At 40.6% G+C, this 26,396-nt stretch overlaps 1 protein-coding gene and 1 pseudogene across 1 annotated transcript in view; one reads left to right on the top strand and one right to left on the bottom strand.

Annotated features, from left to right (window-relative positions):
* Positions 1-24,744, bottom strand: part of FAM189A1 (family with sequence similarity 189, member A1) — a 150,570-nt gene extending 125,826 nt beyond the window's left edge. Inside the window, exons 1-2 of the mRNA XM_006872159.1 lie at positions 24,661-24,744; positions 20,669-20,779 (exon numbers count right to left, since the gene is read on the bottom strand). Of these exons, the coding sequence (XP_006872221.1) occupies positions 20,669-20,779; positions 24,661-24,744 (195 nt within the window). The remainder of the gene's footprint in view (positions 1-20,668; positions 20,780-24,660) is intronic.
* A 153-nt stretch (positions 24,745-24,897) lies between these two features.
* LOC102833958 lies at positions 24,898-26,182 on the top strand (annotated as a pseudogene).
* The last annotated feature ends 214 nt before the right edge of the window (positions 26,183-26,396 follow it).

The following is a 26,396-nucleotide window of genomic DNA, read 5'->3' as shown; positions in this document are numbered from 1 at the left end:
GAGATGCAATCCATACCAAAGGCTGTGCTCTTTGATCTTCATCAGTAAATGTTTCAAGTCCTCTTCACTTTCAGCAAGCAAGGTTGTATCATCTGCATACTGCAAATTGTTAATGAATCTTCCTCCAATCCTGATACCATGTTTTTCTTCATAGAACCCAGCATTTCAGATGATTTGCTCAGCATACAGGTTGAATAAGTATGGTGAAAGAATACAACCCTGTCGCACACCTTTCTTAATTATAAAACATTCAGTGTTTCCATGTTCTGTTTGAACAACTGCCTCTTGGTCCATGTACAAACAGATTCCTCATGAGCACAATGAAATGTTCCAGAATACTCATACTTTGAAATATTGTCCATAGCTTGTCATGATCCACACAATCAAAAGCCTTTGCATAGCCAATAAAGTACAGGTAAACATCTTTCTGGTATTCTCTGCTTTCAGCCAAGATCCACTGGACATCAGCAATGATATCCCTCATTCCACAGCATCTTGTGAATCCGGCTTGAACCTCTGGAAGTTCTCTGTCAATGTATGCTTGTAGCCGTTTCTGTATTACCCTTTAGCAAAACTTTACTCACATGGGATATCAAAGAGATTGTCTGATGATTTCCACATTCTGTTGGGTCACCTCTCTTTTGGATGGACACAAATATGGATCTCTTCCAATCAGTCTGCCAGATAGTTGTCTTCCAAATTTCTTGGCAGAGATGAGTGAGTGACTCCTGTGTAGTCTCACTCTCATGAAAGATTTAAATTTTTATTTCATCAACTCCTGGTGACTTGTTCTTTGCCAATTCCTTCAATGCACCTTGGACTTCCTCCTTCAGTATCATTGGCTCTTGATCATATGGTACCTCTTGAAATGGTTGAACATGAACCATTTCCTTTTGGTACAGTGACTCTGTGTATTCCTTGTATCTCTTTTTGATGCTTTCTGCATCATTCAATAATTTGCCCAGACAATCTTTCAATAATGAAAGTCAAGGATTGAATTTTTTCTTCAGTTCCCCCAGCAGAAATGCTCAACGTGTTCTTCCTTTTTGGGTTTCGGACTCCAGGTTTTTGTACATTTTGTTATAATATTTGGCTTTACCCTCTGGAGCTGATCTTTGACATTTTCTGTTCAGCTCTTGGACCTCCTCATTTCTTCCATTTGCTTTAGCATCTCTACACTGGAGAGCAAGTTTCAGTGTCTCTTCTAACATCCATTTTGATCTTTCCTTCTTTCTTGTCTTCTTAATGGCTTTTTGCTTTCTTCCTGTATGATGTTCTTGATGTCATCTCAAAAGTCTTCTGGTCTTCAGTCTTTAGTGCTTAATGTATCAAATCTGTTCTTCAGATGTTCTCTAAATTCAGGTGGGATATATTCAAGGTCATATTTTGGCTCTTGTGGACTTGTTCTCACTTTCTTCAGCTTCAGTTTGAATTTGCATATGAGCAATTGATGATCTGTTCCACAATCTGCCCTTTGCCTTGTTTTGACTGATGATATGGAACTTTTCCATCATCTCTTTCCGCAGATGTAGTCAATTTGATTTCTATGTATTCCATCTGGCAAAGTCCATGTGTATAGCTGTCTCTTATGCTGTCTAAAAATGGTATTTGAAATGAACAAATCAATAATTTTGCAGAATTCTATCATCTGATCTCCAGCATCATTTCTATCACCAAGGCCATATTTTCCAACTACTGAGCCTTCCTCTTTGTTCCCACCTTTGCATCCTAATCACCAGTAATGATCAATACATCTTGATTGCATGTTTAATCAATTTTAGATTGAAGAAGTTGGTACAATTCTTCTATTTCATCCTCACTTGCTTTAGTGGTTGGTGCATAAATTTGAATAATAGTGGTATTAACTGGGCTTCCCTGTAGGCACATGGACATTATCCTATTACAGACAGTGTTGTACTTCATGATTGATCTCGATATGTTCTTTTTGACAATGAATGCAACATCATTCCTCTCCAATTTGTCATTCCCGGCACAGATTCCAGGTTAGATTCTGTTTACCCTGGAATGTTTTGATTACACCATTGCATTTGATTGATAGCTTTGCTGGATGGAAGATTCTTGGTTGGCAGTTTTTTGTTTTGTTTTGTTTTGTTTTGTTTTAGGGTTTTGTATATGTCTCCCAATTGCTGTCTTGCCTGCACGGTTTCTGCTGAATATTCAGAGTTTACTCTGATTTGCTTGCCTTTGTAAGTGACACTTCTCTTCTCCCTGGACACTTTTAGGATTCTCTCCTTGTCTTTGATGGAGAGCTTGATTATTAAATGTCTTGGTGACTTTCTTTTGGGGGTCTATCCTTCCTGGGTTACATTCTACTTCTTAAATGTTTCTCTTCTCATTTTTTAAGATGTTAGGGAAATTTTCTTCTAGAAGCTCTTCAACTATCTCCTCTGTGGACTTCTCTGATTCTCCCTGTTCCGGAATGCCAATAATTCTTAAGTTGTTCCTCTTCATGTTATCCAGTATGAATTTTAGACTCTCTTCAGATATTTTTATCCTTTTTTCTGCTTGTTCTTCTATCTTAGCAGTACTGAGAGATTTGTCTTCCAGCTCATTGGTTCAGCTTCCATCTCTTCATTTCTGCTCCTTTCCCCTTTCAGTGTATTGTCCTTTTCTGATATTTTATTATTAATCATCTAGACCTCTTTTTGCAGGTTTTGAATTGTTTCCAGTGCTGTATCGATCTTGTTTGATTGCTCTTGTAGTACTTTCCTGACTTCTTTTCCTTACTTTCCTCCACCCCTTGGAGCATTTGAATGTGTTTCCATATCATTCTTCTTAATTCCTTCTCAGGCAAATCCAAAACCTGCTCTTCCTCTTTTAGAAAGCCTTTGACTGTCCCCAGCTCATTCGTCTCAGTTACTCTTTTCTATTTTTGGACTTGTTTTGATATCTTTTGGTGTTTTTTTGTTCATCATGTCCAATAGTTGTGTGGGTTTTTAATGCTTAAGTGGATGTTTGTTGCTGCATTATTAAGCTTATTGGGTGTCTCCTGGTGGATATGATCAGGAGACAGGCTTTCCTTTTCACATGTAATGTTTAGCAGCTGTTATTGGCTCTTGTCTCAATGGTGGAATATTATGGGGTATGCTTGTAGCTTGGCTATATGGCCATAATTGCTGACTCTTCTTGGGTAACGTAAGGAGAAAAAGCTCCCACCTATAGGAAAAATGTGTGATCAAAAGGCACCAAAACAGAAGCAATATAAGAGCAGAGACAAAAACCACCACTTTGAAACAAAAATAAAACTGTGGCCAAATGGTCAGTCGCCTTGCTACACAGGCAGTGTGTGTGCACCGTAGAAGCCTCCAGTAGTGGGTGGGTGTGTCCACTCGCTGAGACCCCTCCTCTAGTCACCACCCCACCATAGAGGTGCACAGATAGATATTGAGAAGTAAATGGGAGAAATATTGTTTACTGTTTTTTGTGTCTGAAGGTTAGCTAGGTATCTGCATGTGCACAACATAATTCTTGAAATAGTTGCATCTTTTTATGTTGGGGTTTTACAGACTGTTCATATGGTTTGTCTGTCAGGCCAAACCTGCTTTTTTTTTTCTTGCTGGATAGGCAGGAGTCCCGCACAAGTTAGCTTTAGGGCTGGGACCCACAGGCAGAAGTCAATAGCAGTAGCCAGAGAATTGGCCCTTGAACCAATGGGGCTCTTTCTCTCTGTGCCGTGAGAAAGCTGTGGTCTCAACGCTGGACTTTTTTGGGTGTGCGCACCCACCTGCCTGAAGGTGTCCAGGTTGGCCAAAGAAGGCACGACAGGGAAGAGGAGGGGAAAAAAATTGTAGAATCCCCCATACCTCCTTTGGCAAAAGCCACTGCACTCTTTTAGCACTGTTTCCCTGTGCCCGTGTGGCTGTAGCCCTGCCCTCTGACCTCCGCCCCGGCGGGATGGCTGCAGAGGGAGTCCTGTGTCTTGACCAATTTCTAATCGCAATATTTTCCTTTATACTGTGATTTTTTTCACTGGCAGTTGAGGGAAACTGACGCCCTGACCCTTATGCTAGATCCAGAGCTCTGGGGCTGTTCCATGAGAGCAGCTTCTCTGGGTTTTCAGCTCCTCCCCCACGGAGCCTCTCCTACCTGACTCTGCTCTGCCGCCGCCAAACTGGAAGTGTCCGCAATCTTCATTCTTGATTGAACATTTAGCTACAAGTATCCATAAACAAAGTGCTGTCCACAGCAAGTCATCAAAATTCCAGCAATTTACATCAGCTCACAATACCAAATGCCTCTCTCTCCTTTTGGTTGGATTTTTGACAATTCAGCCCTCACCATTCTAGTTAGGTCAAATGGATACCAGCTGCAAGCTTGGGAACCCACACACCTCCCTGCACTTCAGACCCACTGGACACTTTTCCCTAGTACCATGGGATAGGACAGTGCCTCTTGGCTCAGGAACCATCCTAACTCTTTAAACTTCAGATGAGGCAGCCTTTCGTCTCCTCTCTCAACCTGTCTCTTCATCACTGCACCTTCCCCCACTTCCACTCATCAAGTGGACACAGGTGGACACCAGTGAGCATACCAGGCTCTCTGTCAGCTCCCTGTTACTTTCAGTCCTAGAAGGGGCACAGTTCTCTGATGGGAACAAACATTTCTTCCTCAATGCATCCAACAGTAACCTGGTTGCTTGAAATTCACAATGTCAGTTATTTTCCTTTCTGCCAGTCTTTACTTTAAACACAAATCTCCTGTTCTCTCAGAAGTACTGGGTGGGTCTGCATGACTTTTCAAGTGCAAATTTTCTGAAGCCGAAGGCTCTGGACTGGGCTTATACCCCCATAACTCTAAACACAGGTTATTAACTTAAGATAAAGTCTGTTGTTTCTGGGAAATTCATAACTCCACTTTTGTTGTTGTTAAGTGCCATCAAGTCAGTTCCAATTCACAGTGATCCTATATAGGGTTTCCAAGGAGCGGTTTGAACCACCAACCATGCAGTTAGCAGCCCAGAGCTTATCCTACAGAACCACACCTAGACTCCAACTCCCCTTTAGCATATTCAATCAATTAAAGGCTAAAGGTAGACTTACAAGCTCACTATATAATCATGATGGTGGTGGTGGTACTTATGTACAGTGGAATCAGTTCCGACTCATAGTGACCTGCATAAGGTTTCTGAGGTTGTAAATCTTTACGGGAGCAGAGAGCCTCGTCTTTCTCCCACAGAACCACTGGTAGCTTCAAACTAGCTGATCTTGAGGTTAGCAGCCTGACTTGTAACCAATACGCTACCAGAGCACCTTATATAGTCACGGTGGTGGTGGTGGTGGTTATGTGCCATGGAGTCAGTTCCGACTCATAGCGACCCTGTGTAGGGTTTCTGAGGCTGTAAATCTTTATGGGAGCTGAAAGCCTCATCTTTCTCCTGTGGAACAGCTGGCAGTTTTGAACTGCTGACCTTAAGGTTCACAGCCCAATTCGTAACCACTACACCACCAGAGCTCCTTTATAAACATGATGTTGTTGTTGTTGTTGTTAAGTGCCATCGAGTTGGTTCTGACCTAGTCATGACACCCAGTATTAATTAACATCACACATGTACAGATGGCCTTGGGCCTCTGGCTGCCAAGTGATCAAGCAGGCCATGACTTCCTACTGGTCTTCTTTAATTAGCCAGGTGACTTCAATAAATAACTTTTCTCCCTTTATTACAATTAACAACCACCAAAGCTGCTTACCCTGAATCAAAAGGTTCACTTCCCCTGCTCCTTTATTCTTTCTCCTACAAAGCCTCACACTTACATGAGTCTGGAGCTATTGCAATGAACCCACTTCTGCTGCCAAATTGTAAACCTGACAACAACTCTCTCTCACATAACACTCTCTACTCAGCTGGGTTCGATGATTCATTGCAATGGTCACACAGAACTCAGACACAATACTCACACTTACGGAGTCTATCAGGAAAATTAACAGGTTAGAAATCCTCAGGGTAAAGTTCCCCCACTCAGGACAGGCATCCTCTCCTCAGTCCTGTTCACAGTCCTCTCTCTGGTCTTTGGCCCTTTGGCTTGGCCTCTGCCCTGCATGGACAATGTTACGAATCTGCTCTTTTTGGGCTGCTCCTGGTGTGGCATTAATGCTCCAGACTGCAAAGCCGTTTGTACAGCAAGGTTGGTGGTTCATGCTCACCAATTGCTCCTCGGAAACCCTATACAGGGTTGCTGTGGGTCAGAACTGATTCGACGGCACTTAACAACAACAACATAAATGCCCAAAGGACACTCCAATGTGCTATAAGCTTAGTCCAGAGGCACTAAGCTTTACTTGCTCTGTGGCTGGGAAACCCAATGTTCTGTCTGGAGTTCTGGTGCTTGGTTCAGTTATTGCACTACTCCTTTGCCGTTCCTTGGTGTCACAGTTTTCTGTTTCAGGGTTGAGGAGATTCACTGCACAGAAAACTTGAAGTCCAGAGGATATACTTTATTCTTGCCTCGTCTCCCTTGATGGCAGTGAGGTTCCCTGTCTCGTAAATCCATCAGCATCTTTCCACACCTTCTCTTATTCAGTCAGGAAAAAGGCATCCCGGTGGAAGTTTACAGAGACTATGGCCAGAAGAAACATTAAATAGTTTACTAAACTACAGGACCCCATGGGAAATGAGTGGCCCAAAGAAATACTCTTCTCTCACTAGGCCTGATCTCCCACTTTTCCACTGAGATACAATATGCAAAAATTCATTTTTTAAAAAGAAGGAATAGGAGGACAAGACCCTTCTTTAAAACAAACAAACAAAAACAAAACCTTACTTCTAGCATATCATTATGTCCCTAATTTTTTGTTTTGCTTATGGCAACAGTATCAAAATTCCTTAAGGAAGCCTGGTTTATTGAAAATGCAGAATAAGAATAGCTTGATCATGCTCAAGAATCCAAACATGAGCCTGGGTGAGCAGTGAGCCCCTATCCCAGTTGCAATCCTTTCTTGGATGTTGCTGCCTAGCATAAGAATTCACACTAAAGGTGGGGATGCAGCATCCACAGTCGACATTCTAAGAGGAAGAACCCACCACGCTTGCAGATCATAGCAGCGTATTTCCAGGGAAAAGGGAAATCCCAAATAAACCTTTGAAGAAAGCACTTAAAAGTCAATGGTTTAGCTCTATGAAATTCGAGCCCCATTTGATGCTGAACTCCATGCATTCACGAAGAGTACAGGAACTGATAAAGGACACTCTGGTTGAGATTTTGGCATCAGGAATTAAAGACATCAGAGAAACTAACAGAATCTACACTGAAGTACTGAGAAGAGATCTAGCCAAAGATTAAATATATCTGGCCATCTTCAGAAGACTTTTTTTTCATTTGCCAAGAGTGACCAATGTGAGGAAATGGATGTGAATGAAAACTTGCCTGACATGGATTCCCATATATTCTATGAAGCAGGAGAAAAGAGAGGGGGTAGATGTGAACAGACTCAACACCACTCTTACTGCAAGAAGCTCTCCACATCTTCACAGAGATTTCAGAAGTATGTCAAGCATGACATGAACAAAATTCTGGATGTGGAGCTGAAAGATGAAACTGAGAAATGCCCCCCCCCCAGTTTTAGTGAAGTATATCACAAGCAAAGCAGCTTTTTTTGCTGAAGATCCATTGGGCAACAAGTTGTCATAACAGAATTGATCAAGATTATAGTTTCCTGTGCAGAAATTTATATTAATCACACTAAAGCAATCCATTAGTGAGCACCAAGTCATCCTGGATGAAACCAAAGGAGATTAGGAAAAAATGCTGCTGATGGTTTCTGTGGAGAACATTTTAAGGTTCTTTTACAAATAATTTTTCTTCTTGTTGACAATGCACACAGCAAAACATACACTAAAATCAGTCATTTCCACATGTACAAATCAGTGACACTTTACATTCTTCATTTTGGGCAACCATTCTCACCCACCTTCACTGAATTGTTTTTCCTACCATTAACATGACCTCTAGTCCCCAAAATTTCATGTGTTTTTTTTTTTTTTTAATTTTGATCCCATATAAATAACTTTAAAAGAGCACAGCTTACAGAAGTGATTCTTTACTAAGTTAAACAATTGTTTTGTTTAAGGAAGACGCAGGGGACATTTTGTCTTATAGTTTAAAGATTATCTCAAGACATCTGTTTCATGAGTTCATCTGGTCTCTAAGGATCCAGAAAATCTGAATCCCAGGAAAGTTTGAAATTCGGTTCCTCGTTCTTCACCTTTGGATGAGGATTCTTTTTATTGAATATTTGATCAAAATTCAAAAATCTTCAACAATATCATTAATATTGCATGCAACTCAAATATTACTGCCAAAAGTTCAAGTCATATTTAGAAGAGGACGTGGAACTAGAGATGTCACTGCCAATGACAGATGAAACTTGGATAAAGGCAAATAATAGCAGAAAGGTGTGTACTAGTGCTTTATTGACCATGCAAAGGCTTTTCACTGTGTGGATCATGACAAGCTATGGATAACACTGAGAAGAATGGGTAGTCCAGAATACTTCACTGTGCTCAAGAGGAGCTTGTACATAGACCCAAAGGAAGTTGTTTGAACTGAAGAAGGGGATACTGAATGATTGAAAATCAGTTAAGGAGTCCATCGGGGTTGTGTCTTCTCATCAAATTTATTGAATCTGTATGTTAAGCAAATAATCTGAGAAGAGGGAATATATGAAGAAGAAACTGACATCAGAACTGAAGCAGAATCATTTGCAGGAAGGCTCATTAACAACCTGCTATATACAGAAGATACAACCTTGTTTGCTCAAAGTGAAGAGGACTTAAAATACTTACTGATGAAGATCAAAGACTACAGCCTTCAGTATGGATTGCAACTCAATGTGAAGAAAACAAATACTCAACACTGGAGCAATAAATGATACTCTGTTAAATGTAAAAAAGATTGCAGTGGTCAAAGACTTCATTTTGCTTGGATACACAACAATCAACACATAGAAGCAGAAGTCAAGAAATCAAACATGTTGCATTAGGCACATCTGCTGCACAGGATCTCTTCAAAGTGTTCAAAAGCAAAGATATCAGTTTAAGGACTAAGGTACACTTGACCCGAGCCATTTTCAGTTGTTTCATATGCATGTGGAAGTTGGACAATGAATAAGAAAGACAATAGAAAAACTGATGCATTTGAGTTGTGATGCTGGAGAAGAATATTAAAAGTACCAGTGACTGCCAAAGAAAATAAACAGATCTGTGCTGGAAGACGTAAAATCGTAATATTCTTTCCCTTATTCATCTTTCTCTTCCAATAGATGTCTTAATGTCTATTTTCTGGTAGTAAGATTGATACCTAGTTCTTTTTCGGTTAAGATCTGCATGGTATACTTTCCCCTTTCATTTTCAATCTACTTGTGTCTGGGATCTATGATGTGTCTCACCAGAACACTTTTTAATCATATTGCCTCATTCTGTGCCAAATGTTTAGCCAGGAAATGCTTTTTTCAGCACGATTAATCGCGACCCATGGTTTCTAAAACTTATAGCCTAGAAATAATTTTTATAACATGACTTTGTTTAATAGAGCTATATTTCTGTTTTGGAAAAAGTATATTTACATCAAATAATCAAAAACCATAAACACGTTTTTGCAGCGTCTCCAAAAATTCCCATATAGAACATGGTGGTGGTGGTGTGCCATGGAGTTGGTTCTGACTCATAGTGACCCTGTACAGGGTTTCTTAGGCTGTAATCATTACAGGAGCATAAAGCCTCATCTTTCTCCTGCGGAATGGCTGGTAGTTTCAAACTGCTGACCTTGAGGTTAGCAGCCCAATTCATAACCACTACGCTACCAGAGCTCCTTCAGATAGAACACAGCCTAGAGCATAAGACAAATTTCAACTCATCAGAAACAATTGAATTAATGTAGTGTGTTTTCTCACCAGAACAGAAAAAATAGAAATCAGTTATAGAAAAATAACATTTAAATCTTCAGACTTGGAATTTAAACAACACCCTCATAAACAATGTATGAAGTATCAATGGTGGTGGTGGTGGTGGTGGTGGTGGGCTGTGGAATCGGTTCTGATTCGCAGTGATCTTGTATAGGATTTCTGAAGCTGTAAATCTTTACAGGAGCGCAAAGCCTCATTTTTCTCTCATGGAACGGCTGGTAGTAGAACTTTTCCCAAGTTCTGAACTGCTGTCCTTGAGGTTAGCAGCCCTACTTGGAACTACTATGCTACCAGAGCTGCAAGAAGTTTCAATAGATATATAACAATACATAGAATTTAATAAAATTAAAGCACAACATATAGAAATATACGGGGTGCAGCTAAAGTAATGCTGACAGGTATATAGAACTACTTACACTAGAAATGAGGATCAATAATCTATATTTCTATTTCAAGTTGTTCTTGTTACATGACCTCGAGTCAGTTCCTACCCATAGCAACCTTATGCACAAGAGAATGGAACACAGCCTGGTCCGGCTCCATCCTCGGTGTCATACTTGAGCCCATTTCTGCTGCCACTGTGCCAATCCATCTCGTTGGGGATCTTCCTCCTCTTGGCTGACCCAGCAATTTATCAAGCATGATATCCTTCTCCAGGGACTGATTGATCCCTCCTGACCATATGTCCGAAGTATGAGAGATGAAGCCTGGCCATCCTGGCTTCCAAGGAGCACTCTGGCTGCACTTATTCCAACACAGATTGGTTTGTTCTTTTGGCAGTCCATGGCACTTTCAATATTCTGCTCCAACACCATAATTCATCAGTCACCAAATGCATCAATATTTCTATGGTCTTCCTTATTCATTATCCAGCTTTCACCTGCGTATGAGGCTACTGAAAATACCACGGTTTGAGTCAGGTGCACCTTAATCCTCAAACTGATATCTTTATTCTTGAACACTTTAAAGAGGTCTTATGGAGCAGATATGCCTAGTACAAAACATCCTTTGCTTTCCTGACTGCTGCTTCTATGAGTGGTGATAGTGGATCCAAGCAAAATGAAATCTTTGACAACTTTAATCATTTCACCATTTACCATGTTGCTACTTACTGGTCCAGTGGTGAGAATTTTAGGTTTCTTTACATTGAGAAGCAACCCATACTGAAGGCTGTTATCACTGATCTCCATCAGTAAGTATCGTAAGTCCTCTTTGTTTTCAGCAAGCAAAGTTGTGTCATGTGCATTATCACAGGTTGTTAATGAGCCTTCCTCCAATCACAGTGTCACATACTTCCAGAACCACTGGAGAATTCTATCAAGCACTTAAAGAAGAATTAGTACTAATTCTACACAATCTCGTCTAGAAATTAGAAGAGATGGAAAACCTTTCCAACTCATTTCATGAAGTCAATGCCCATAGGCCAGATACTAATAGCAGATGTAGGCAGTACAAAAAAATAAAGAAATAAGAAAATTGAAGATTAGTGTCGCTCATGAATATCAACAACAACAACAACAAAATCTTCACCAAAATATCACTGAACCAACAATGTGAAAAATAATTACAGTGAGATGTATTCCAGATATTTAACCTGGCTTAACACTCAAAATTCATTCCATGTCATCCACTACATACAATCAAGCAAAAGAAAAAATAAATCACAATCATACCAATTGACACATAAAAAGCATAAAATAAATTTCAAACACCCATTAATAACAGAATCCTGTGTGCTACAGGATAAGCACTGAACTGCTAACCATAATGCTGGTGGTTCAAATCCACCATCTGCTCGTTCTGATTGGGAACTGGCTCGACAGCACTTAACAACAACAACAACAGTAGCCCACACAGCAGTGTTTGTGGAGGGGTGCGGGACGAGGCAGTGTTTCTGGCTATTGCACACAGGGTTGCTGATAATCTAACAGTAACAATAAAACCTGAGGTGGTCTTTTAAAGATATTTGAAAACGAACGTATTTTTAGTAGTAGTTCATTTCATTCAAGCAACACACGTAGTTAAACAGAAAATGATTTTTTAACTTAGGGAGGGGGGTTAGAACAAACCACTGATTCACTTGGCTCTATGCTGGGGACTAACAGACTCTGGATACACAACCAGACAAAGACAGAAGTGGCCTTCTCCCACCTCCCTCTTCCTGTGTAAGGGATGATGGGAAAATGTCAGTACTTGGGGGAAAATACCTGATAGATGCTGGGGGGCGGGGGAGTGGAGGGTGGGTGCCTTCTTGGATTGACCGAGCATTCAGGAATATCCTTCCACTAGGTCCCGCGTACTCTTGCATCTGAAGAACCCGAAGGAGGCACCTGCAGGAAGGCAGGGAGCAAAGCCTCCTGAGCACAGGGAGCAGCCTGAGAAATCAGGGGCCTAGAATTCCAGCGCAGCAAAGAAGTGGGGGTGTTGGAGGCACAGTGCCTCCACTAAGAGGAGGTAGTGGAAAAGCCCATGAGGGGGGCCACAGGGCAGAATGGGTGTAGAGAGTCAAGGGAGATAGAGGGGCTGAGGGGAGGAGTGCAGCATGGGGGTGTGGGGGGCTACTGAGACAGGTGGGGCCAGGCCAAACCAGGACGCACAGACTACAGTGAGGACTCTTTGCTGTGTTCATATGCAATGGGAAGCACATAACCACACTGGTATTTTAAGAAGCTCTCTCTCACAGACACAGATACTCACGTATATAAATGATTTTTTAACCCAATAAAGAGAACACATCTGGTTTTTTATCAAAAGCCCACAGAACATTTAAGAATTATTCCTATACTAAATAACAAAGAACATTTCATTGGATTATTAAAATAGAAATTAGCATCCAGATGTACTAATACAATCAAACTAGAAATTCATAGTAAACGAATAGCAAAACAATAGAAAAAGTGTAGCCACCTAGCAAGTTAAGAACATCAATGCTAATAATGTTGAGATCTTAAAGAAGGGGAACAATGGAATCAGAAAGGATTTAGAATGGACACAAGGAGAGCACTGGCTATCAGTGTGGCCCCACGGAAAAACCATCACTCAATTGAAAAAGTAGAAAATGCACAAGTAAGTCTTAAGAAAGCCGGAGAAGTTAATAAAATAAATGCATAATCAGTGAAACAAAAAGTCAAAATAGAGAAATCAGGATAAATAGAACTGATTCTGTAAGGGAAAACATCTTTAAAAGGATCAATTGTAAATCCATGAACAGAAAATAAATCTTGACATTACAAATTAAATTAAGCATATCAATCAACTAAGAGGTTATTTTTCCTTACAATAGCTTTACTTCTATCATCTAAAAGATAACAGAAGTTTTCCAGAAGCTTTCTGAAGCCCTTGAAGCTGTATACATATATGTAGAAGGTTGTTACTAGAACAGATGCTTTTTTACTATAAACCATACTATATTCCAGGGAAAACCATGAAGATTTTGTAGACATTAAACAACATTAGTGAAGAAACTGGCACAAAATGAACTCAGTACAGAAAAAAATATGTGGAACAAAGCAAACAAAATGACTACAATCATACCACAAAATATACCACAAAAACACCACAGAGCAAAATGACTACAATCAGTTCATACCTACTGATAATTACACTGAAAGTCAATGGATTAAAGACACTAGTCGAGAGAGAGAGAGCGGCAGAATGGATAAGAAAACAATATTCTTCAATATGCTCTCTACAAGAGACACACCTTACACACCAAGGCAAAAATAGATTTGAAATCTAAGGATGGAGAAAACATATCAAGCTAGTGGCAATAAAAACGAGCAGGAATGGTAATATTAATTCCTGATAAAATAGACTTTAGGCAAAACCCTGTAAAATAGACAGACATTTAAACAAGAGGATTTAACCATATCGACGTCTACGCTCTCAATGAAACAGCTGTCCAGTTGGCAGAACCGGGAAAAGGGGTTAACCACCCATCAACCACAAAGAAAGCAGGAAATGACCTGACCTGCCAGGAGAGTCCAGTAAAGGAAAATAGAACAAGGGACTTTCACCAAAATCAGGCCTACATCCTCTGAAGACAAGAAATACGATACAGATGACATCACAACAGAACCTATGAAAATACAAAGGATAATGACGTCCTGGAGTGGGGCTGGGGGTTAATGTGTCAGACTGCAAAGGCTTCTGAACTGCAAGGTCGGCAGTTCAAGCTCACCAGCTTCTCCTCGGAAACCCTATACAGGGTCGCTATGGGTGGGAACCGACTCGACGGCACTTAACAACAACTATGAAGACTGGTACTTCAATAAATTCGAAAATTTAAAAGAAGTGGATACATTTTTAGAAAAACACAACCTACCTAAAATAACACAGATTGAAGTAGAAAACTTGAACAGACCTATAACAAGCAAACTAAAATTAATCAGGTCATTAAAACACTTTAAACAAAGAAAATCCAGGTCCAGATGGCTTTACTGGTAATTCAACAAAACATTCAGAGAAGAGCTGACAACAATTTTATTAAAACTGTAACAGAACACAAAAAAGGATGGAAAACTCCTGAATATATCTTATGAAGTAAGCAAATGCTTGCCTCATACTAAAACCAGACCCCTGTCCCTCATGAACATGTTGTTGTTGCTGTTAAGTGCCATGGAGTCGGTTCCAACTCATAACGACCCTGTACAGGATTTCCAAGAAGCGGCTGGTGGGTTTGAACTGCGAACCTTGTTCTCAGTCCAGTGCTGAACCTACAGCACCACACCAGTAGTCCATAGATGCAAAAATTCTCAACAAAATCCTAACCAATAAAATTCAACAATATATCAAACACAAACAAACATGACAACCAAGTGGGATTCATACCAGGGATGAAGGAGAGTTTTAGAATTTTAGAAAAGCAATCAACATAATCCACAATAAGTAAAACATGGGAAAGAACCACGTGATCATATAGATTAAAGTAGAAAAGGCATTTCATAAAATTCAACATCCATTTCGGAAAAAAAGCATTCAACAACAAAGTAGGAACTGAAGGGAAATTCCTCAATATAATTAAGATTATGTAATCAAATCCAACAGCCAACATTACTAACAATGGAGAGAAACAGAAAGCATTCCCGTTTGCAAACAGAAACCAGATAAGGATGTCCTTTATCACCACTCTTATTCAGTACTGTGCTGGAAGTCTTAGTCAGAGCTATAAGGCAAAAAAAAAAAAAAAAAAAAAAAGTCATCAAAATTTTCTATATATACATCATATCATCTGCAAATAGTTAAAGGCAAAGAAGTAAAACTATTTGCAGATGAGTTGATCCTATGTACAGAAAATTCCAAAGACTCAGCAAGATGGCTGGAACTCATTGAGAGATTCAGCAAAGTGGCAGGATATAAGATCAATATACAAAAATCTTTTGGCTTCATGTATTCTAATAAAGACAGGTTTGAAAAGGATAGCAGGAAAATAATTCTGTTTAAAATAGCCATCCAAAAGATGAACTACTTAAGAAAAAAATCTAACCAGAGAAAAAAAGACATACTAAGAACACTACAAAACACTACTACAAGAAAGCAAAAGAGACTTAAAAAATGGAAGAATATACTATGTGCTCATGATAAGAAAACTTAACATTGTAAAAATGTCAAAACTACCCAGCAATCTACAGATATAACTCAAACCCAATCCAGATTCCAACAACGTTCTTTAACGAGATGAGAAAAATGATCACTAGCTTTATCTAGAAAGGAAAGTGACCTCAGAGAAGCAAAGCACTGCTTAAAAAGAACAAAGTTGGAGGTCTCTTGCTTCCTGATCTCAGAATTTACTCCACAGCCCCACAGTGGTCAAACAAACTGGTACTGGTACAATGAAGGAGACATCGATCAATGAGAACCCAGAAGGAAATCCATCCACATACAGTCAGCTGATCTTTGACAAAGGGCCAAAACACATTAAATGGGGGAAGAGATGGTCTCTTCAACAAATGGTACCTGCAAAACTGGAGATTCATTTGCAGAAGAATGCAACAAGACCCATAGGTTACACCACATACAAAAGCAAACTCAACATGGATTAAAAACCAGAATGTAAAGCCTAGAACTATAAAGATCATAAATGAAACAAAAATAGGAACAATCTTAAACTCTAATACATGGCATACATAAACTATCAAACATTACTGAAAACACACAAACAGTAGACAACAAAATAGATCACTGGTACCTCCTAAAAATTACTCTTAAGTGCAACAAAAGATTTCACCAAAAGAGTAAAATGGCAGCACACAGACTGGGGGAAAATTTTTGCAACAACACATCAGACAAGAGACCAATCACAAAAATGTATGGAAAACTCATACCTCAACAAGTAAAAGATTAACAACCCAATTTAAAAACAGGCACAGGGCTAAAGAGGACAGACACTTCACCAAGGAAGACATTCAGGCAGCCAACAAACATATCAAAAAGTATTCATGATCATTATCCATCGTGGTTGTTGTTGTTAAGTGCTGTTGAGTTGGTTCTGAATCATAGCGACGCTGTATAGTGTTTCCAAGGAGTGGTTTATGGGTTAGACTTCGCCGACCTTGAGGTTAGCAGCCCGGTGGTTATGCTACAGTGCCACACAAGGAGAGATGCCATTCAAAACAATAGTGAGGTATCATCTCAAACCAGCATTAATAGCAAAGTTCAAAATCACAGAAAACAGCAAATGCTGTTGCATATGTGGAGAGTCTGGGACCCTCCTACGTTGCTGGTGAGGATGTAAAATGGTCCAATCACTGTGGATAATGGTATGGCACTTCCTCAGAAAGTTGGAAATAGAAATACTATATAACCCAGCAATCCCTCTGCTTGGTATATCTCCACAAGAAATAAGAGCCAGGACCCGAGTAGATATATGCAAACGTATGTTCATCACAGTGCCGGTCACAATAGCAAAAAGATGGAGATGGCCTAAATGCCCATCAGTGGAAGAATGGATAAGCAAACTTCGGTACATACACACAATGGGATAGTATGCTACCTTAAAGAATAATGAAGAATCTGAAAAACATTTCATAACATGATGAACTTCAAGGATGTTATGCTGAGTAAAATTAGTTAATCACAAAAGGACAAATAATGCACACAGCCATTACTGGGAAAGCTTAAGAAAAGACTTCTACACTAGAAGAAAAATTCTTTGGTGGTTATCAAGGGTGGGAGGGAAGGGGAGTTAGTCACTGGCTACAGGGTAGACATATGCTAACTTGGGTGATGGGAAGGCAATGTACAAGAAGAGGGAGGCTGGCAGAACAAGGATGCAGAGAGGCGAAAACTCAGGGAGGTATGCAAGGGTTAAAGGGGACCGAGGAAAACAGTGATCTATATACAACCTCGAAAAGTGTTCTTTGGGTAAATACATGGACAAAGACACAGGATGAATGAGTACAAGAGGAAGATATATATGTGTATATATCCCACAGATATCTAAGAGTTTGAAAGAAGTTGTTGGTACATGAGTATTTACCTTTCCTACCTATGAATGTGGTAAAGCATACAGCAGGAAAAATGATGAGAACTTCTTAGATATCATCAAACATCTTAAGCCATGAAGGGCTGGGCTTGGGAGCTCAGGGATACCGTCTCAGGGGACACCAGGATCAACTGGTATAACATAGTCCCCCAAAACAAATGTTCTACATCCAACTTTGGTAAGTAGCATCTGGGATCTTGAAAAGCTCATGAGTGGCCACTAAGGTGCAACTACTGGTCTCTCCATGTGCAGAAGAATGAAAGGTGCTAAGAATTTAAGGTTCTTGGAATCAATTAGTCCAATGAACTAATGGAATATGTGAGCACCAGTTCTGAGACCAGAAGAACTAGATGGTGTTCAGCCACCATTACAACTGTGCTGCAAGGGATCACACTAGAGGATCCAGGAGAGAGCAGGAGAAAACGTAGAACAACACTCACAATTATTAAAAAAAAAAAAAAAAATCAGGCTTACTGGTCAGAAAGAGACTGGAGGAACATGAAACTATGGCCCTCAACCACCCTTCAGGTTTGTAAAGGAACTCACCCTTGTATCCCAAAAGCAGTAGACAGGTATACAGAGGGGGAAACAGTACTATCAAGGTCTGCTCACCATTGACTTTCAATCATTCAAAATCAAAAGGGCAACATTTTCAGAAGGACCAAGTTGACAAAGTATGAAAAGCTGAGTGGACTGGAAATAGGACCCATAGGGAGAAAGCAGAAAAGCTGTTGTTGCATGGATGTGCTGGATATAAAACTGATGATCTCATCTGTAATCCTTTACTCAGTTCACAATAAACAGTTAAAAAATAAGGCCACAGAAATCCCTCCATGATGGGGATAAGATTCCTATGATTCAACAGTGAGTAATTGTTATCATGACTAATTGCAACTGTCACAACTGTAAAGGTAGAAGTTTGTAACATAAAGGGAGGAGTAATTAATCTTACAGTCCAGAAACAGAGGACCCTTAGGACCATCATGGGAGAAGAGCACAAGCGGAATGTGGGACCCTATCCAGAGAAGCAGTGAAACCAGAGGCTGAGGCAAAGATGAGAAATGGAGACAGACACAGAGAGAGGGAGAGAGAGAGAGAGAGAGAGAGAGAGAGCAGCTGAGGACTCTAGACTCGTGGAAAGAGAAAGAATGTATGCTGGTGGCCAGGAGGCAGGCTTGCAGAATGTGCCCTTTGGTGATGTAAATGATTATATATTCCTGAGTGCTTTTATGTACATCCCTCGCCCCCCACCACTGCAAAAAAAAAAAAAAAAAAAAGAGGGAATAGAAGCAAATATGATTTAATGATGATGCACAGAGGAGACAGTAATCATTGCAATGAAATGATGAGTGTAAAACCGATGTTCTCCCATGTACACTATCACTCAATTCACAATAAAAACTTAAATAAATAAAAGGTAATTATCTTTGCTGCTATTTAAAAAAAAAGAAGAAAAAAACCAAAACATAAAATCAAAGAGCAGGGCTCTAAAAGCTACCTCTGCTTAGACTCTGAGATACAGACACAGAACCAAGGCCACTGTAGCCAACATCCGGTCATATTGGGAGTCAAACGCTACCTACCCATACTTGCATACAGCCGGGCTGTTTAAGTTCTTTTTCCAGCCAGATATGCCCATCACGATATCACAAGCCAAGTCATCATGGAGCGGGAGTTCCATCCAATAAACAACTTCTTGACCCTCAACAATGTCTACACACCATTTTCCTGAGTCTGATAGAAATTTTTATGTTAACTGAGAACTATATATTTTGTTTGCTTGTTTTGCAAGGGTTTTTATTGTGAAACCAGTATTCTTCAAGCATCGGCTTATGATTTGTTTTGGCTTTCTTCTTCTGTTAATACATGTCTGATTAAATAATATTGTGCTCTTCTTACCAAGATTATATTTATACTAGAACTCAAAGTCAACATACAAAACTGATTTTAAGAAATTTAATGTCAATGCAAATGCTAAAATATGTTACAAAGATGCTGTGGACAGCATAAGCAGACCCTGGGTTGATCAGTGGCAGCCCCATTAAACCACCTCTGAATATAATCAGTTTAACCCAGATGCTCTCCTTCCTCCTGAAAGTATATAGGAATATAATAATTACGAACAATGTAGCATTTTAGGTATAGATAAATGAAGCCCGGTGCCTAAGATCTTGCTCACAAACAAAAGTTTGCAAAATGTACAGACAGCTTGGCTCCTTTCAGGAACCTTGCTTTATGTTAAGTATCCTTGAGAAACCACACATGGCTGCTCTAGATCATTTAAGCCTAAAAGTTAATACATAACAGCTTGATTGAACCCTTTTTCTGTAAAAATAAAAAATGTTAGATTGTTTAAAACTATGAAAATGTTTTAAAAGTTGTTCCTGAAAATCCTGTTTTGAATGATTAATCACATTTCAGTTCCTATCCTGTCTTAGCTAAAGAATTACATCCTCCCTTTGTAAATTATATCCTCCCTTTGTGAATTACATCCTTTCTTTGTAACAAATCCCTCCCTAAAGAAGAGAATAAAAGACTGAGGTCTCTTAGATCTGTGTGCAATGCTGTGCAATGCTAGGCAAAATGTTTGCAGATCTGTCTATCTGCCAGCTTGCATCATATGTATGTGCCTGTCTTTTTTGTATGTATTTCATCTCTCTCTTTCTCTATCCCTTTCTCCGCCAGATCTCCCTTCTTCGTGACACCCACACTCCCTTGTCGAGGCTGGACCCCGACATAGGACTTCGACACAAAGACATGTATTCCAATAGGGTTTCCGAGGAGCGACTGGTAAGCTTGAACTGTGGACCTTGCAGTTCAAACTGACTTTGCATTCCAAGGCATGAACCCACAGCACCACACCATCCTAACTACTATTAATTGATTTATTTACAAGTAGAATAATTGGGTGTGGAGAAGGAAGGGAAATATTTTTTTATCTTTAGAGTGAATAAATCAGTGGCATTCAGTACAATCACAATGCTGTGCATTCAGCACTTATATCTATTTCTAAAACATTTTCATCATCCTGAAAGCTAGTTTATTTCTCTACCAAAGAACAAGTTTTAATTTGGGGAACTTTTTTAAAGTGAGTCAACTTAATTCTTCAAACAATACAGTATCACACCAGGATTCCTTCAGACAACTAGAAAACATTCATGGAAAGCTTATAGAAGATTAAAGGATACAATAAATTCTTTTTTAAATTGCTCTCATGCAAAATCAAAGTCTTGGCCTTTACCACAAGATTTGGCTTGCATTACTCACCAACTGACACTCTTCCAGGGAGCTGACGAGCTGAGCATTCTGACAGGAGAGGATGGAGCCAGCCAAATTCAGCATCACACACACAGCAGAAAGCAACATGAAAAAGGTTATCTGGAAACAAACCAAACAATAAATTGATCATTCACTCAGAGATGCCTGAAGAAAAAGTTATTTGACTTTAAAAAAAACCTTTTAGTTGACAAAATAATTACATGGATAAGATTTATATGTTTTAAAATATTATTTCTCAAAATACAACTTCACATTATCCTAGAAAACACAGAAAATCACTGAAAAGCTATCGTAAGCTGCCATGATTTTATTTGTAATTTATTATGATAAAATACATTAGAAGCCAAAGTTGAAAATCCTATGCATTACATAGACTCGACGTGAGATTGCTGAAACACAGGATGAATGAATACTTAATTTTACTGGTGGTGGTGGTGATGTGCTGTGGAGTCAGATCTGACTGCCGAGGCTGTGAATCTTTACGGGAAGAGAAAGCCTCAACTCTCTCCCACGGAACAGCTAGGAGTTTCGAACTGCTGTCCCTAAGGTTAGCAGCCTGATTTGTAACCACTACGCTACCAGAGCTCCTTTTGCTAGGCACTGCCAAATCCTCCCCTGCCTCCTCCCCCCAGGGGAGCTGTACCATTTTTTAATTCCAACTTGGGATGCTTCAGCGTGAGAAAGTCATAACTTTTTTGTAAATGCCTGAAATTTTTTTTTGGCTACATTAAAATTAGGAACAATTAGTATTTTCATTCTCTAACATAAATGTGATGCTGTGAGTTAATGCGCTGTACTGCAAAGTCGGTTTGTACTGCAAGGTTGGTGGATCAACTTCACCAGCTGCTCCTTAGAAACCCCATCCAAGGTCGCTATGGATCGGAATCTACTTGATGGCACTTAACAACAACCATAAATGTAACATACTTCCCCTGAATGTAGCAAAGTTTACTCTTCCATAAAAACTCACATGTAGGATAGAGCATGAAAGAGGATATTGTGTTTATTTTGGAAGTATTTCAAGTTAATAGTAATAGTTAATAGTTCAAAGAGCTCTGGTAGCGTAGTGATTAAGAGTCAGGCTGCTCATCTCATGGTCAGCAGTTCAAAACCACCAGCTGTTCCACAGGAGAAAGATGAGGCCGTTTGCTCCCATAAAGATTTACAGCCTCGGAAACCCTATGCAGGGTCATTATGAGTCAGAACTGACTCACTGCACATAACCACCACCACCTATAGTTGGTCTTAGCTGTGGACCTACTTTCCTTTTGTAATTCCAGTCCATGTAAATCCTTCCTAGATTTTCAAAACATTTCTCAGTCCAATCTTTAGCAAGTAATAAAAATATGGCTCAGCTGAGTATCAGGCTAAAGATGACTCATTTTAGTTCCATGAATTTTGTCGCTAGGGTAGGAAAAGCAGTTTTGAGCATCTAAGGAGCTCTGGTAGCGTAGTGGTTACGAATCGGGCTACGAACCTTAAGGTCAGGAGTTCGAAACTACCAGCTGTTCCGTGGGAGAAAGATGAGGCTTTCTGCTCCCGTCAAGATTTACAGCCTCGGAAACCCTGTACAGGGTCGCTATGAATCAGAACTGACTCCACGGCACATAACAACAAGATTAACAAAAAAATTAACTTGAATTTGAGTAATCAAGCAGATCGCCGCTGTTACTTCCTTCAAGTAGACTCCGATTCATGGAGACCCCACGCACAACTGGACAATCAGAGGCTGGCCAGCTCCCCCACCAGCTTCATTATCCGTGGTGTGTTTGAGTTCATTGCGGCCATCATTGTGTCAGCCCATCTAATTTAGGGTTTTCCTGATATTCATTGTTGTTGTTGTTAAGTGCCATCAAGTTGGCAGGACTCACAGAGACCCTGTTTAGGGTTTCTGAGGAGTGGCTGATGGGTTTGAACCGCTCACCTTGCTGCTCAAACCGACCTCGTGGTCTAGTGCATTGTGCTGTAGTGGATTTCATATGTCTATTATATTCATTGGGAGTCTGAAAATGAGGGGTTGGGGTTTTTTTTAACCATCCAAATGATTTAATCCTTTGAAATATAACAAATGAAATAGATCAAATATTTGTAAATGAGATCTATAAATGGATCTACATGCATAATGAGCTACATGTAAATACAGGCCAATAAAGGAAAAACTTTGATACTGACATATATCAATCATTTCGTGTAGAAGTTCATTATTATTGTTATTATGATGATGCCTAGTGATTAGCAGGAGTCCTGGTGTGGTGCTGTGGGTTACTGCACTGGACTGCAAAGTCAGCTTGAACAACAAGGTCGGCAGTTCAAGCTCACTAGCTGCTCCTCAGAAAGCCTATACAGGGGTGCTATGTAACTCGACGGCACGTCACACAAACAGTGATTAGCAGACAATGTCTGCTGCTTCCACAACTGTAATATAGGTTTGATTGTGGGGTATGACACTGTAGGATAAGCACTGGACCGCTAACCACAGGTTGGGAGTTCAAACCCACGAGCCAGTCCTTAGAAGCCCAATACAAGGTCACTATGAGTAGCACTGAGGGTTAATACACTGGACTGAATGGTTGGTTCGAATTGCAAGGTTCGTGGTTCAAGCTCACCAGTTGCTCCTTGTAATGATCAGGATTGGTACACAAAGCTGAGTCCCATGAGTGGAGGGCAGACATCCCTCCATTCTCCAACCTTTTTACCAATTCTGGCATTGGCCATCCTTCCCATAGCATTCTTTACTTCTTTACTGGGTTTGATGATCCACTTCAGCGAGTACATAGAACTCGCAAATCACACTTACAGTTCACCGGTTTCTTAAAGAAGTAATCAGGCAAGCTAGGGAACAGGGTCAACAGGTTACAAGCCCGGAGTAAGAACAGGAAGTATACACGCCAAGTCTAGAAGGTTTTCCCAAAGAGGGGGAGCACATCTGTCCCTTCTTGGTTGCAGAATGGGACTTTAAGCTCCTCTTGGCCATGCAAACAGGAGAGCCTCCTTCTCTGCTGTGTGTGCCCCCTTCTCAGTCATCCTCTTATATCCCTCAGGAGAGGACTCCTCTCCTCCAACACCACCCAGTACAGGCCTCGTGGCCCTCCTCTCAAGCCCCATGAGAATAGGCCTCCTCTTAGCGTCCTGAGGACAGGTTTCTCTCTGCCCCCTCAGAACAGGCCTCCTCTCCACCCCCTGAGGAAAGGACTCTCAACCTTTAGCAACCCTACCTCTCTCCTCTGCTCACTGACCCAGCCCATACCAACACAACACTTTAGCTTTCTGAGCTGTGTTCTAATGGGTTTCTGCCATCCCTACTGACTGCTACATGGCCTCTCCTGCCGGCTCTGCCACAGGGCCTCTTCCAGCTACTGCTGTCTTCAGCGGAACAACCCTTGACCTCTGTCATAGCTCTTCTTTTTATTATTTTTTAAACTTTTTGTTGTGCACTGAGTGAAGGTTTATTACAGACAAGGTCATCAGTTTTACATTCAACAAATAATACACTTAGTTTCATCTCAACAATTGCAATCCCCTCCATGGAACAAGGAGCTCTGGTAGTGTAGTGGTTACAAATCGGGCTGTGAACCTTAAGGTCAGCAGTTCGAAACTACCAGCTGCTCCGCGGGAGAAAGATGAGGCTTTCTGCTCCCGTAAAGATTTACAGCCTCGGAAACCCTATACAGGGTCGCTATGAGTTGGAACCGACTCCACAGCACATAACAACAACAACAACCATGGAACAACAGTTATCCCGCTTCCTCCTTGTGAAACCACAAGGTTGGTGGTTCAAGCTCACCAGCCGCTCCTCAGAAACCCTATGCAGGGTCGCTGTGGGTTGGAACCGACTAATCGGTCCTTAGCAACAACAATAACAGCAGAGATACAGATAACCAAATGAAACAGATGCAGATGGCAGTCCTGGGACCCTGGGCTTCAGATGAAGGCATAGACAAGTGGACTGAATGTGTAGGAAGAAAGAAAGTTGAACAGACGCGGCAAAACATGGAGACAGGGAGCATGGAGCGCTTGGAGTCCACCTCCTCCTCCACCAGTTGCCTAGGCTCTGCCCGACTCATCCTCTGTTGCTTCCCTACGCCCAGTACCTTCTTTAGCACAAAGGCTAAGCACCCTCCGACCTGAATGAGCGCAACCGTGGCTTCTGGAGTCTGCGGGGCTGCGAACCGGCTTACAGTGCAGATTCTTCATTTTTCAGTGAAAACTCTGCAACAATGATGCCTGCAAATAAGCCCAAGGGTCAGAATTCGTTGGCCTTACACAAAGTCATCATGGTGAGCAGTGGTGGTGTAGGCAAGTCCGCGCTGACTCTGCAGTTCATGTACGATGAGTTTGTGGAGGACTATCAACACTCACGGAAACAGCAGTCAAGAAATCAAATGATGTATTGCATTACACTACTCTGCTGCACAAGACCTTTTTAAAGTGTTGAAGAGCAAAGATGTCAGCTTGAGGATTAAGGTGCACCTGACCCAAGCCATAGTAGTTTCAATAACCTCATATGCATGAGAAAGCTGGACAGTGAATAAGGAAGACCATAGAAGACTTGATACTTTTGAGTTATGATGTTGGAGGAGAATATTGAAAGTGCCATGGGCTGTCCATAGAACCAACAGATCTGTTTTGGAAGAAGTGTAGCCAGAGTGCTCCTTGGAGGCCAAGATGGCCAAATTTCGTCTCTCGTACTTTGGACATACTGTCAGGAGGGACCAGTGGCTGCAGAAGGATATCATGTTTGATAAGATGGAGGGTCAGAGAAAAAGAGGAAGACCCCCTACGAGATGGATTTGCCAAGTGGCAGCATTGACGGACTCAAGCGTGGCAACAGTGGTGAGGTTGGCCCAGGATCGGGCAGTGTTTCGTTCTGCTGTGCATAAGGTTGCTGTGAGTCAGTACCGACTCCATGGCACCTAACAATAATAACAAATGAGCCCATTAAAGCAGACAGCTATTGGAAGACGGTTGTGCTGGATGGGGAGGAAGTTCAGACTGATACCTTAGATACTGCTGGGCAAGAGGACTACGCTGCAATTAGAGACAAATACTTCAGAAGTGGAGAGGGTTTCCTCTGTGTCTTCTCTATTACAGAAATGGAATCCTTTGCAGCAACAGTTGACTTCGGGTCACAGATTTTAAGATTAAAAGATGAGAATGTTCCATTTTTATGGTTGATAACAAGTCAGATTTAGAAGATAAAAGGCAGGTTTCTGTAGAAGAGGCAAAATCCAGAGCCAATCAGTGGAATGTTAACTATGTGGAAACAACAGCTAAAACACGAGCTAATGTTGACAAGGTATTTTTTGACTTAATGAGGGAAATTCAAGCCAGAAAGATGATAGACAGCCAAGAAAAAAAAATGGAAAAAAGATGAGGAAAAGTTTAGTCAAGAGAATCAGAGAAAGATGCTGCATTTTAGAATCAAAGCCCAAACTCTTGTCTTATCTTTACCATACTATATATATACACATAGCCACTGCCATTGAAGGCTCAATTGACTGAAATTACTTGAATATTTTGGAAAATGTTATGGATCACTAAAAGCATGAATTGGAACTGCAGTGAAAGTCAGATTCGGTTTACAACGAAATTAGTATGGTTTCTTCACCAAGAAGCATAGCTCAAGCTCTCTCCTAATGCCTGCATTTATCTCAGTCCTGAATGTAATGTGTGAGCTGATGTTTCGAGGGTATTTATCACGGTCCTGAATGTAATG

The sequence above is a fragment of the Chrysochloris asiatica genome, unplaced genomic scaffold (assembly GCF_000296735.1).
Source record: "Chrysochloris asiatica unplaced genomic scaffold, ChrAsi1.0 scaffold00184, whole genome shotgun sequence".
In the NCBI taxonomy this organism is placed as follows: Eukaryota; Metazoa; Chordata; class Mammalia; order Afrosoricida; family Chrysochloridae; genus Chrysochloris; species Chrysochloris asiatica.
The sequence above is the reverse complement of the archived record's forward strand: the minus strand, read 5'-3'. Positions and strand labels throughout refer to the sequence as shown.